General features: G+C 38.0%; 3 protein-coding genes across 3 annotated transcripts; 1 reads left to right on the plus strand and 2 right to left on the minus strand.

Moving 5' to 3' along the window:
* Positions 1-1,385: 1,385 nt before the first annotated feature.
* LOC126690217 (uncharacterized) lies at positions 1,386-2,757 on the minus strand. The gene is made up of 2 exons (XM_050385341.1): positions 2,675-2,757; positions 1,386-1,761 (listed from the first exon to the last, which is right to left on the minus strand). The coding sequence occupies exons 1-2, from the start codon at positions 2,755-2,757 to the stop codon at positions 1,386-1,388; spliced, it is 459 nt and encodes a 152-aa protein (XP_050241298.1).
* Positions 2,758-5,292: 2,535 nt separating this feature from the next.
* LOC126690218 (uncharacterized) lies at positions 5,293-6,339 on the minus strand. Its single transcript, XM_050385342.1, has one exon. It carries the CDS (start codon positions 6,337-6,339, stop codon positions 5,293-5,295), a length of 1,047 nt encoding a protein of 348 aa, XP_050241299.1.
* A 2,482-nt stretch (positions 6,340-8,821) lies between these two features.
* On the plus strand, positions 8,822-12,737 carry LOC126688848 (30S ribosomal protein S1, chloroplastic). Its single transcript, XM_050383724.1, has 7 exons — positions 8,822-9,195; positions 9,778-10,053; positions 10,396-10,476; positions 11,489-11,770; positions 11,855-11,965; positions 12,202-12,288; positions 12,528-12,737. The coding sequence occupies exons 1-7, from the start codon at positions 8,899-8,901 to the stop codon at positions 12,645-12,647; spliced, it is 1,254 nt and encodes a 417-aa protein (XP_050239681.1). The 5' UTR covers positions 8,822-8,898; the 3' UTR covers positions 12,648-12,737.
* The last annotated feature ends 764 nt before the right edge of the window (positions 12,738-13,501 follow it).

Below are 13,501 nucleotides of genomic sequence, written 5' to 3' on the forward strand. Positions count from 1 at the left end.
ATTAAATTTAAAATCCTTTGGAATTGGAGCGAAATCACCTATTCATTTGTTGCAGTTAAAACGTTGTAAGTTGTATGTCCCTCTTGTTGTGTCTCAACTCTCAAGCAGATTGCCACCTCTCTCGTGTGCATGGATGGTTATGCCAATCGGATTTGGATCCTATGAAATGATTGTATGGTGCAACTAACATAAGTGTGTGAGATGTAAAATTAGAAAGATTAAAAAGTGAAAAAGTAAAAAAGTTTAAAGGTTAAAAAATTTTCTAATCCAATAATTGAGATAAAAAAAAAAGAATTTTTAACTTTCAATCTCGTCCTCTAATTCACTTGAGCCGACCTTGCGTGTCATGCAATAACTGGGATCGGTATGGATTCAAATCTGAGGCTATTAATTTCACCATGCAATAGTGAGCAATATGATAATTGTTTTTTTTTCAAGAAAAAAATATTGTTAAGTTTTGAATTTTTATTCCACCTCCAAAAAAAAGTTCACAAAATATTGAGCTAATATAAATCCATTTTTATTGAAACAGTAAACTATTTCACCAAAAAGATAATTTTTATGAGTCTGTTGAATAATCATTGACAAAAATTTTCAAACAACTTGTGAAAGAGATGTAGATAAAACATAAATACAAATTAAAACTTATTTAGCAATTTTTTATATCAAAAAACAAGAATGCTTTTAAAATGGAAAAGTGTATATAAAATAAAAGGTCAAATAAATACTCACTCCGTCCCAATTTGTTTGTCTTGTTTGAAAAGTCAAACATTTTAAAGGAATATCATTTATTGTCTTATTTGCCTTATAAAAATGTATAAGTTCACAAAACTATCCTTAAATAAATTTATCAGTTTTTTTTTTTTTTTTTAAGAGTTATTCTTAATAAGACAACTAAAAAGGTGCCCCAATTAAATTAATTTTTTAAATATTTGTTAGTTTTCTTTTCAAATAGTTTTGAAAATAAAGTAGGGGTATAATAGGAATATTAGTAAATTAATTAATTTTATTTTTAGAAACAGGACAATATTTTGGAACATCCAAAAATAGAATAGAGGACAAACAAACTGAGACAGATAGAGTAATATTTAATTGATGTTTACTATTAAAAAGCCCACTATAAAAGCTATTAATGGCCATATTTGTGATACATTTTCTACAAACCCGATTCAACTAAGTTCAACCTTCTTGTGGGCCCAATTCATATATTATACATATGTTATTCTTTTAAGCATGACCTAAGCCCATGTGACATATTAGAAAAATTGAGGGACTGTAGTTTGAAGAGTATGAATCAGTTTCTTTTGAACCTTTTGCATGAGTCTACTCATGTGTACTACTCTTTTTTTTTTTTTTTTTGGTAAACAGACGATTTCATTAAACAACTAAACAAATACAATAGGTTCAGTGCACATCCTATTAAAATATACACCATTCAAGTCTTCCTCAAAAACATTGCAAATGTCCACAAGTGGACTAACAAAGGAAATAAAATCACTTTCCTGAACAGCACCCATTCTAGCAAGCAAATCTGCACACCGGTTGGCTTGACGATAGCAATGTTTAAACTGGATTTGCTGGAAGCGCGCTGCCAAGTGTCTGTAATCATCCAATATGGGAGAGACAATGTTATTTACATAAGCATTGTTCTTCAAGTCTTCCACCACGGCTTGAGCATCCAATTCAACAACAAGGGCTTCAATGTTTAAATTGCAGCAAAGAAGAAGGCCTTCTCGCAGCCCCCATAACTCTGCTGTGAAGCTATTTGTTGAACCAATATATCTAGTAAAACTCGCAATCCACTCCCCTTAATCATCCCTTACTAAGCCGCCACAACCAGCTCTATCCACCCCTCTCAACCATGATCCATCAGTATTAAGTTTCTTCCAACCCAACGAAGGCCTTTCCCATCGAATACTCCTATTAATTTTCCAGTTCGAGCTCTTTAGAGAGTGCACACAGTATATAAATTCCAAGACTTGGTTCATAATATCCTTTGACAGATTGTGGTTCACCCTCTTCCCCTTAAAAACATCCATATTCCAGTTTAACCATATACACCACACATCAAAAGAGAAGGTAATTTTCCAAGGAGGTTTTTCTTGGGCATGGCTACACTTGGCTTTCCCATTGAGGTTGATCCAAACTTGGAGATTACTCATCCAAAATTCCTGATTAGATATGCTCACACCTAACTGCATTCAAACTCCCTTAACCCAAGCACAATCTCTAATGGCATGAATGATTGATTCAGGTTCTCTATGGCAGATTGGGCATAACTCATCAACTTCCACCCCTCTCCTAACAAGGCAACTCATTACACCTATGCTGTTATGTTGGCATCTCCATAGGAAAGTTTTGATCTTAGGCAACGTTTCAAGCTTCCAAATCCACCTAGAATTAAAGGGATGAATAGCTTCCTCAGCCGTGGCAATAAAGTAGGCACTCTTGAGGTCAAAGGTACCCCTCGAATTGCCCGACCAGGCTAGCTTATCCTGCCCTCTACTCGTAAAAGAAATGGGGATGGCTTGGATAATATAAGGGAAGGAGAATCTGATAAGAGTCGGGTTCTGTTCCATCCCCGATGTCAATGGATTAGGTTCCACTACTGGGATTCCTCTCCACTCTTAGCTCCCGAAGTACATAATGGAAAGAAAAGGCAGGCATATCCTACTGCTTCAAAGTCATAAGCTGCTCCTTCTGTTCTGTATCAGCTTCATCGATTGATGTTGTTGAAGTAGCGGTTGAATCATTCATTTCAGTTGAATCAATGGAAGTTGGGGGTTCAGGAAGCTCGCTCTCCCCTAATTTGGTATCCTCGGCCAAAGAGAGAAATGACTTTCTTTATTAGAGTATTTTCCCGGGATACTCCCCAACAACTGGCTCAATGGCAATGCTTGGTGCACTTAGGCTGACGCAGACGATAAGATGAAGACATTAAGACGATGTTACTGAAAGTATAAGGTTTGCACCGTCTTATCTTTCTGGCTATAGGAAGCAAGTTAAGAGGGAACAGATCGATGCTACAATCTAAGACATAAGGTGCAGGATCTCTTTGCAAAGAACTGTTGAAGTTTGAATCACAAGAAGAGAAGCCGAACGTTATGCAGAATCCACTTCTCGCGCATGGAAACAACGGTGCTGGTCCGTCCAGTAATGCAATCAATCTTCCGGAAAGAGGGTTAACTCTTTTCACAGCTCATTACACGTCCAGGAACCAAAGTGCATGTATGGTTTGAAACAGACAGGGTGCTGCCAGAAATTGCCATGATAGCTCGCGGAAATCCAACAAAGTCAGCAAGAAAGAAGGTCGCATCCACAAAAGGGGTTCCACTTAAGCAGCAATGCCATCTCAAGCTCGTCCTTGAAAGGGAGATCGAAGGGAATCCGCCTCCAATCCCAACTAAAATCTGAAAGTATCTCACAAACCTTCCATTGGTCGACTCCTCGGGTTAAAGGACCTTGTATTATACAGCCAAGAGGCCCTTTACCCGTCCAGTTATCCCACCAAAATCGGAGATTACTATCCCTTCCAATCATCCACATGCTGCCCTCATTAAAAGTACCCTTCCCTTTCTTAATTGCTTTCCAAATCTGCGAACATGGCAACTTATCTGCATTGGCTGAACTGATTCTCCTCTGGCTGCAGTAATTTTTGCCTTAATACCCGAGCCCATAAAGCTTCTTTTTCAACATTCAACCTCCAATTAAGCTTGGCTAGTAAGGCGGTGTTTCTGCCCTTAGCAAATTGCAAACCAAGGCCGCCTTCCTCCTTCGGTTTTGTTACCTTTTGCCACCCAACCCAGTGAATTTTCTTGGACGACTCCGTCGACCCCTAAAGAAAATTTCTATTCACCCGATCAACTCCCTCTAGGATTTTATTCGGAATGTAAGTGCATTGCATGACATATGCTGGAATAGCTGCTGAAGATGCTTGAATAAGGACTGCCCGACCAGCCAAGGAGAGCAAGTTAGCTTTCCAGCTCGCTAACTTGTTCTTCACCCTATCAAGAATGTAGTTAAAATCTTGAGAAGAAGAACCAGGGTGCTTAATAGGAATTCCAAGGTACTTGCCAAGCAATGACATTGAGGCAAATCCAAGGATATCACAGAACGACTCCCTCGAGTCCCTATCCACATTTGGCGAGAAATAAACTCTAGACTTAGAGGCACTCACTGATTGACCCGAAGCATTGCAGAAAGCATCAATGACATCCCTTATAGCCAAGCAATTGATGTGGTCAGCTTTGGCAAATAAGACCAAATCATCTGCAAAAAAATAGATGTGAAAATGCTGGCCCACCACACGAAGCCTTCACAAGCTGTCATAGTTTAGCATTACCTTTCTCTTCAATGAGTTGACCTAGAAATTCCATGCATAGAATGAATAAATATGGAGATAGTGGGTCTCCCTGCCTTATGCCTCTCAATGGATAGATCGGGTCAAGAGCTTCTCCATTAAATAAAATAGAGGTCGAAACCGTGGATATGCAACTCATAATAATGTCAATCAAATCAGCCGGCAAATTAGCCCTAATGAGCATATCTCTTATGAAACTCCACTCAAGTTTGTCATATGCCTTTTCAAGATCAATCTTAATGGCCATGTACCCCGCCTTTCCTCTCTTTCTACTGAGAGTGTAAATGATTTCCTGCACTATAATCACATTATCAATGCCTTTCCTTCCCGGGATAAAAGCTGTTTGGAGGGGAGAAATAAGCTTGTCCAAGAAAGGTCTAAGTCTAGCAACAATAATCTTTTTAATAATCTTACACACGGTGTTGCACAAACTAATAGGCCTATAGTTATTCAACGTCTCAGGGCTTTGTATCTTAGGAATTAAAGCAATAAGAGTTCTATTCAAGTATTCCGGCACAAACTTTTCAGCAAACACCTTCTTTACTACATCAACCACTAAGTTACCCACAATCAACCAAAATCTATGGAAAAAACCAGCATGCAGCCCATCCGATCCTGGGGCTTTGAAAGCTTTAAGAGACCATAGGGCAAATTTTATCTCTTCCTCTGATGCAACCCCACCAATACTCTCCCTCTCCTCATTCGTTAAGCTAGCCTGCCATTAGGATATACCGGGAGCAACTCGAGAGCCCGAAACAAAGGAAGAGGTATAAATACCATTGAAACCGCTTCTAAAGACCTCCTTAATAACACTTTCCTCATGTACCCACTGCCCTATAGAATCCTTGATAGCTAAGATCTGGTTCCTTTTCCTTCGAACAAGGGTGGACACATGGTAAAAGGTAGTGTTACGGTCACCTTGGATCATCCAGTTAACACGGGCGGGACTTTAACGCCCAAAGCTCCTCTTCTTGGCTTAACACTCTGTCTAGCTCCTTAAGGAGCTCATTCTCCAAATTTACAAGGAAAGCAGAAGGTCTCATAGATAGTGCCCGTTGAATCCCATTGATCCTAGCCATAATGTTCTTTTTTCTAGTAAAGATATTGCCAAAATGAGAAGCATTCCACCTAATTGCTGCCTGGGTAAATCTGTTAACTGCCTTTCCCAGAGCAGGTGAATCACTCCACGCTCTTGACACAATAGAAGGGAAAGAAGGTTCAGACAGCCAGCATGTCTGGAATCTAAAAGGCCTCTTTCTCCCCATATTAATTATCAGTTGCATCTCCAAAAGAATAGGGCAGTGATCGAAATGGCATCTGGTAAGATGGACCACCCGAGCTTCCAGGTACGATAAACACCAGTTGGGGTTAACAAAAACCCTATCTATTCTTTCCTGTATAAGTGCTTGAATATCTTTTCTATTAGTCCAAGTAAATCGGGGGCCCGAAAACCCAATATCAATCATATTACATTTATCAAGACACTTTTTAAACAACAACAATCTACTGACACTCACTGCTCTTCCCCCGAATTTATCTTCCCCCGACAAAGGTTCATTAAAATCGCCCACCACAACCCATGGCAAATCATGTAACTCAGCAGTTTTAATAAGATTATTCCATAAAATATGTCTTTCATCAGTTCTAGGACTAGCATATACAGCAGTAAAAAGCCAGCTAGAATTTGCATTACGTACCTTAACTATAGCATGAATTTCCTGCTCAGTGTTAGCCAACGGATTGACATCCACCCTTTCTGAATCCCACAACATCCAGAAACCACCCGTATACCCAATGGTGTCCGTATGAACTGAGCCATCAAAAGGCAATCTGTCAATGATTCCTTTTGCCCTGTCACCCCCAACACGGGTCTCCAAAATTACCATCATCACTGGATTATGAATCCGAACCAGCTCACTAACATGTTTTTGAAAGGAGGGCTTCAACGCCCCTCGACAATTCCAAATGATAATATTCATGATTAAATATGGTCTGGGAGGAGCAAACCTTAAAGGCTAGCAACAATTTCACCTTCTCCCTCAAAATCCATCCTTTCTACTTCAGCAACTCCTACATCACCCCTCATTACATCTCCTGCGCAGCCATTTGAAGACTATCCAGAATAGCCAAATGGAAGACTTACACAACCTCCACCACGGGTCTGAACCCCAATTGATTCATGGTGCTCGGAAGTAGTACTAGCGTCTTCAACTCGACTAAGCACTTCGGTGGGTTCGTTTCACCTGGTATCGGAACCGATGAGCTCCATGTTAACAACATCCATACCAAGCCGCCCCTGCTTTAACTCGGGTTCAGATCAGTAATCTCTCCCTTCAATCTTAAGGCCCACTTCCAAGCATGTCGTGGCTGTGAACTGGAAGTCTGAAGAAATCCGTGGCTGCTGGTCACCATCGCAACTTTAAGCAGATCAGCCTTGTGTGTGGTGATTCAGTGAGAGTATTTTTTTCCTCAGCTGCTCTAACAGTGCCAAGGGAGTTGACTTTAAGAGCCCTAGCACGCGCAAGAGCTTTTTTTCCTTTAACCGAACCGCTTTGGTTAGGCGCACTTCTCCTCTCCAAGCCCAGTCCGGCCCATAAACTTCTCCACACCCACATTATCTGGGCTTCCCACAACATCCTTTTTAGCCCATGAATTGGGCGTCTCCCCTAGCCATTGCAAGGAGCTAGCCAGCAATGGCCCATTTAAATCTCTAGTGGCCAAAAGTCTACGCTTCATTTCTTTCCCAAGCCCAGCGATATGGCTGGGTTGTACATTATCCATGACATTTGTCATCCTACTCCCATTCAACACAGGACCACTCCACGGCTGATCATGTACCTGGCCCATAAAGGACCCACCAACTGCCTGTTTCCTTGTCCCATTGCGCTTACGAGCCACCACAACCCATGGGCCGAACGTACTTTATGAGTCCTTCTCCTTTGCACTCCCATTCACAGTTTCGTTGCTGCCTTGTCCTTTCTTGTTTTTGTCAGGTACTCAAGCTCATGAAAAAAGTCTTATATCTTAAATTTTCACCACAATAGAGGTTTTATGCTCATGTTGTCTATGTCCCAAGTTTTTTGCATTAACCTTTTTTGCCTTTAAAACATAGTTGGCTTTCATTGGCTAACTTCAAGTTCTAGCCCTCGCTTAGATGAGCCTCTCAAGAGCTTGAAACATCTGAAAATGGGGAGCCAATAAGGGCTTAGTCGAAATTTCCCTTAATAATGATAAAAGAAAGTCTTCATTTTATCCAAACAAAAGCAAACCTGAAAATAACTCCTTAATTAACACATTGGGGTCCAAAACCTCTTCTATTGACTAAAAACTAGTCATTAAGAGCACCCAAAACTCAATATAAAATGCCTCAATTAGATTCAAAACAAGCTAGCCATGTTTTACCCTTAGAATTGAAATTTTAGAGCAAAAATCCATTCAGCTTGCGAAATTCTCACTATTCTAAAGTTTAGGGGTGTAAATATTAGTATAGAGAAACCTTCCCTCTCTCTCTTGCGACCTCTGTCAATTTCCTCTTCATGCTGTCAGTGAGTCAAAGTCTCAGACCTGATGTTTTAAGTGTATTTTATGCATTTTTGTCATTGTATTTTCGATTTCTCTTGTTAAAACACCATAAGCCTTTGTTCATCATACATTTGAAAGTTGGACTTCACTTTTCTCAAATAATCATTTCTAAAAAACCTGATGGGAGATGTGGACTATTCTTGCATTTTTTACCCTTGTCGCAAAACACACCTCAACAAAAGCCTGTAACTTACATGATTTTTGAAGAAGATGCTTTAAACATGATCCTTCGATTAAAGGAGAACAAGGCCCTGTCATTGAGCTACAAGACTCTTCACCACAATACCCCTTTTTCATTTGGAGTGTACTAGTAAGCTACAAGGCTCTTTTCAATATCCCTCTTTCATTTGGAGATAAGATTTAATAGCTACTTTTTTAAAATCCTCAATTATTTATTTATTATTTTTTTGTTGTTGTTGATAATTTGATAGTTACAATGTGGGAAGAGGATTTGAATCCTAAATGGCTAGATGTTATGGACATATCACAAGATGCTAACTAGTTGAGTTATAATGTTTTTGGCATAAAATTATCAGATTTAATATATAACTTTTGAGAGATTAAGTAATAACTCACTAATAATGGGGTCTTTTGTGGTGTTTGCATACACTCAATAGAATAGTTAAAAAAAAAAAAAAAAAGTTTGGGTCCTTTGTATAGATTTTTTTTTTTTTTTTAAGGTACCAAAATAGTATTTTATCCATTATTAAATCTCTTAAACTACAGGATATAGAATGAGAAATTTTCAAGAACTTTTCTATAAATTAATTAATTTAAGGTAAAATTATGTCCTAAGAAAAATAAAAATAAAAACCAAAACCAAAAATTCAACCGGTTCACCATTTTCTGGTATCTATTATCCAAAGTGTGCAACATGTTGTTTTGTTCTGGTCCTCCTTTTTCTCTATCTTATCTGACTCCAACGAAACACAGGAACAAAATTGGAGTGAGGGAATATGGCGTCTTTAGCTCAGCAATTCACAGGCCTAAGATGTTCACCACTCTCTTCTTCTCGCTTCTCAAAGTCAAAGCCTTTCTATTCAAAGCAAACCCACAAGCCCACTTTGTTTCCCATTGTCTCAGCAGTGGCAATCTCAAACGCACAGACCAAAGAAAGGGCTGAGCTTAAGAAACTCTTCGAGGATGCCTATGAACGGTGTCGTACTACGCCTCTTGAAGGTGTGCCCTTCACTCTCGATGACTTCAACGCTGCTCTTGAAAAGTACGACTTCAATGCTGAGATTGGAACCAAGGTTGGTTGGTTGGCCACTCTTTTTTTGTTTCAATGTTTTTCTTTGAAATTGTGAGTAGGAATTGGGTTTTGAGTGAGAGTTCTTTGGTGGGTATGAGCTAGAATGACTAATTGTTGTGTTGTTCAAAGTGAGGCACGCATAGAATGGAACTTTGTGTTTGGGTTTTAATGGCTGTGAGCTCAAATGAGGAATTGCTTAGTGGGTTTTTATGTGCAAGTTGATATTGTGGGTGTGTGATTGGATACACGTTGAGTTCCACTGAATATTGTTAATGGTTTTTTTGACATATTTGATTGAATTATTTAACTTTTTCTGAATTACGTGCTAAATTGATTCATTTCTTCCACATTTGTAATCTTGAGGAAGATATGCTTGCATCAATTTAATTCAGGAAAGAAGAAGAAGGATATGGTTTGCATTTATTTGATTTTTAGGGAAGGGAATTTTTTGTATGATACACTATCCTTTAAACCTCTGTCTACTTTCAAAAGCCCAAAAAGAAGTTAAAAGAAATACACATACACATACACATACACAAAAAGGAACATTAGCTTGATGCATTTGATGCATATTTTCTTACAGGTCAAAGGAACTGTGTTCAAAACAGATAACAATGGTGCACTAGTTGACATTACTGCAAAGTCATCAGCATATTTGCCTGTCCAAGAGGCATGTATTCACAAAATAAAACATGTAGAAGATGCAGGCATATTTCCTGGTTTGAAAGATGAGTTCGTAATTATTGGTGAAAATGAAATTGATGATAGCTTGATTGTTAGCTTACGTTCAATCCAGTATGAACTTGCATGGGAAAGGTGTAGACAGCTTCAAACTGAGGATGTTGTCGTCAAGGGTAAGGTGGGTTTTTTCACACCAAAAATTTGCTTCTTTTCTGTTTCTTCTTTTGTCAGGAATATTAGTTGTGATCCTTGTCAAGTATTTTCATTTAGGTAATGAGTAAGATGCTAACCATATTGAGTATCATTCCCTGTAGTGTTGCAGGTCAAAGGCTTTCTTGTACCTTAGTAAACTCTAAGTAAGCAGTTGAGGAAGTTCTTGCTATAGATCCTTCCTTTTCTGCTTCATGTTGTTTCTTTTACTAATTTGATTATTCGTGCATTAAGAGAAATTTATGCTGTTCAAATAACTGCCCTATTTTTTGGGGGAAAAAATGAACTAATACCTCGAATATATATGCAGGTTGTTAGTGCAAACAAAGGTGGAGTGGTGGCTGTGGTGGAAGGCCTTAGAGGGTTTGTTCCTTTTTCACAGATATCATCGGTTAGTTCTTAAATATGGCTTGCACGTTCCCAATGCTCAATTTGATTAGCTTGAAACTAATAGTAATCATATGTCTGGGAGGTTGCAGTAAGGTATATTGTGTGATCATAAAATACCTATTAAGTTCAAGGGAAAATTTTGTAAGACTACTTACAATAAGACGTGCTATACTCTATAATACTAAATATTGGGCTATTAAGAAGCAACATATACATAATGAGTGTTGGTAAAATGAGAATGTTAAAATGATAAGTGGAAATAGACGGAAAGATAGGATTCAAAATGAGGAAATTTTCTTAAAGATAGGGGTGGCCCCAATCGATGAAAAGATGAGAAGAGTGCACTTGAGATAGTTTGGTCATGTTCAAAGGAGCAATTAATGTACTAGTAAGAAATTGTGAGTAGGTTCAAGTCAAGGGAACAAAAACATGTAGAGGAAAACTGAAAATAACATTAATAGAAGTAATGAAAAAGGACATGTCAATTATAGAAGTAACAGAGTGTATGGCTTTGAATAGAATGACAAAAAAGAATGTATATAGCCAACCCTGATTAGTTTGTTCACTCTATTGAGGATCCATAGCCAACCAAAAAAATTTTGGACTAAGGCTTGGTTGTTGTTGTTGTAGGGGTGGCAATAAGTTGTATGGGAAGTAATAATTGGTGAAAAAGAATTTAGAGTTGGAAGTAGTAGTCGAAATCAAAATGATCTGGCTGTAATATGGCCCAAATTTTAAGCATGTATCAAATAATGATAACCTCACAACTAAGTATGCTTGATACTTGTTTGATGTCATGTTAACAAGTTTCTTCCATACTAATGTATTAGGTAAGTATTCTACCCACCATTGTATATGTGATTGGATTTTATCTTGTATGATTTAGAGAATAAGATCATCATCACAAATTTTATTCTTTCTTCTGGCATGCATTTCTTTCGTTAATGAGCTTCATATTATTTGTAATCCATTTTTTAATACAAATTTGTCACTCTTTCTTGCATATATATTAGAAATCAACTGCCGAAGACCTTATTGAAAGGGAGCTTCCACTAAAGTTTGTGGAGGTTGATGAGGAGCAGTCAAGGCTAGTACTCAGTAACCGCAAAGCCATGGCTGATAGCCAGGCACAACTGGGAATTGGATCTGTGGTCATTGGAACTGTGCAGAGTCTAAAACCATATGGTGCCTTCATTGACATTGGTGGAATCAATGGCCTTCTTCATGTCAGTCAGATTAGTCATGATCGTGTCTCAGATATTGCAACGGTACTTCAACCTGGTGATACTCTCAAGGTATGTCCATAGTACAAGTCCTTGGCAGAAAATTTATGCTACTTGGTAGAGGTGAACATTTTAAAACTAATTCTCATGGTGTAGGTCATGATACTCAGCCATGATCGTGAGAGAGGCCGAGTAAGTCTTTCCACCAAGAAGTTAGAACCTACTCCTGGAGACATGATTCGCAATCCAAAGCTTGTTTTTGAGAAGGTATTTTCTGACACATATCCTAAACCTCACTACCAGTTGCATGTATGATTTTACCGTAAATTCACATTAGCCATGCTTTAAGTGTGACTAATATTTTGTAGTTACAGTGGATAGAGGAAGCTCAAAATGTTGTATTCTGAGTTGATGTTTCTTTTTCTATGATCCATGAAAGATTTCTATCTTGCTGCCAAGCAAATTTGAAAATTATGGTTATGTTTCTGATTCTGTTCTGACAGGCGGAGGAAATGGCTCAGACATTTAGACAGAGAATAGCTCAAGCTGAAGCCATGGCTCGTGCAGACATGCTTAGATTCCAGCCTGAGGTACTTGTTTAGTTACTATATACTTACATATTTAATATGGTCCAAAATAGTAAAAAAATAAAATATAGAAGATCAAAATATATATTTGACTTTAATTTGAGTTCCAGCCTTGTGGCCAAGTACATGAACTAGCATTCCTGAAGGCTAAGGGTGCTTGGAGAGATCATTGGTGTGTTTTTTGAACGAGTATCTGTCCAATTTGGCAAGCCTAATTGTGCAAATACTTTATCTATTTGCAGAGTGGACTGACTCTCAGCTCTGATGGAATCTTGGGTCCGCTTACTTCTGACTTACCAGCGGAGGGTCTAGATTTGACTGATGTTCCTCCAGCTGAAGAAACAGGGTTGCCAGTTGCATAACTTTTCTCCTTTTGTATGTTCCTATGTTATTTAGCTTGTAAAATTGTTACCGCAAGCCTATAAGTAAATTTGTTAATCACATTGCCTTAATCCAAACTTGTTCTTTAAGTCTTTCTAAAAAAATAAACGTTTCTTACTAAGGTTACTTCATGCGCATAGTTTCCTGGGTTTGCTGTGATAGTGTCATTGATTAGCACTCTTTGATTAAGAACCGAACACCCTGCCACGAGATAACTGGGTCTTAAATAAGCATTCTAATGTGACGTGACACCAAGAAATAAAATGTTCACACTATAAAATAGACTTTCTTCATTTTAAAAGAACTAGAGAAGATCGTTTGGAGTAAGCACTTTCCTAGGCATGATCAACCTTTTATTATTTACTTATTTATTGATTTAGATCTAACATACGTAACTCAAATGTCATTGTTTTTATCATTTTGTGGGCAATGCCGATAATATTTTTAACATAAATTACTTGTCGGTAATTCTTAAGGTTAGTATTTCAAAAAGTTTTTTTTTTTTTTTCATAATTTGATAGTTGAGTGGGGAAATTTGAACCTCACATCTCCGTTAGAAACATCATAATGTACCAGTTGAGCTACAAAACTCTTGACAAAAGCACGTATTTTTTAGTATTGAGTTACAAATGATGGCATCTCGAATACATATTTTTTTAGTTTTTAGTAGCAAGTTATACATGCATATGATAGCAGACCTCTTTTAATTAGTTAGAAACTAAAAAAAAAAAGGGTATTCAAACTTGAGAAAGCCATGAATTACAAGGTACTCGTCAATTAAAAAAAAAACCTTGATGTTGGGTGACCTGCGAGCAAAGAATTAGATATATACCTA

The sequence above is a fragment of the Quercus robur genome, chromosome 6 (assembly GCF_932294415.1).
Source record: "Quercus robur chromosome 6, dhQueRobu3.1, whole genome shotgun sequence".
NCBI classification, from domain to species: domain Eukaryota; kingdom Viridiplantae; phylum Streptophyta; class Magnoliopsida; order Fagales; family Fagaceae; genus Quercus; species Quercus robur.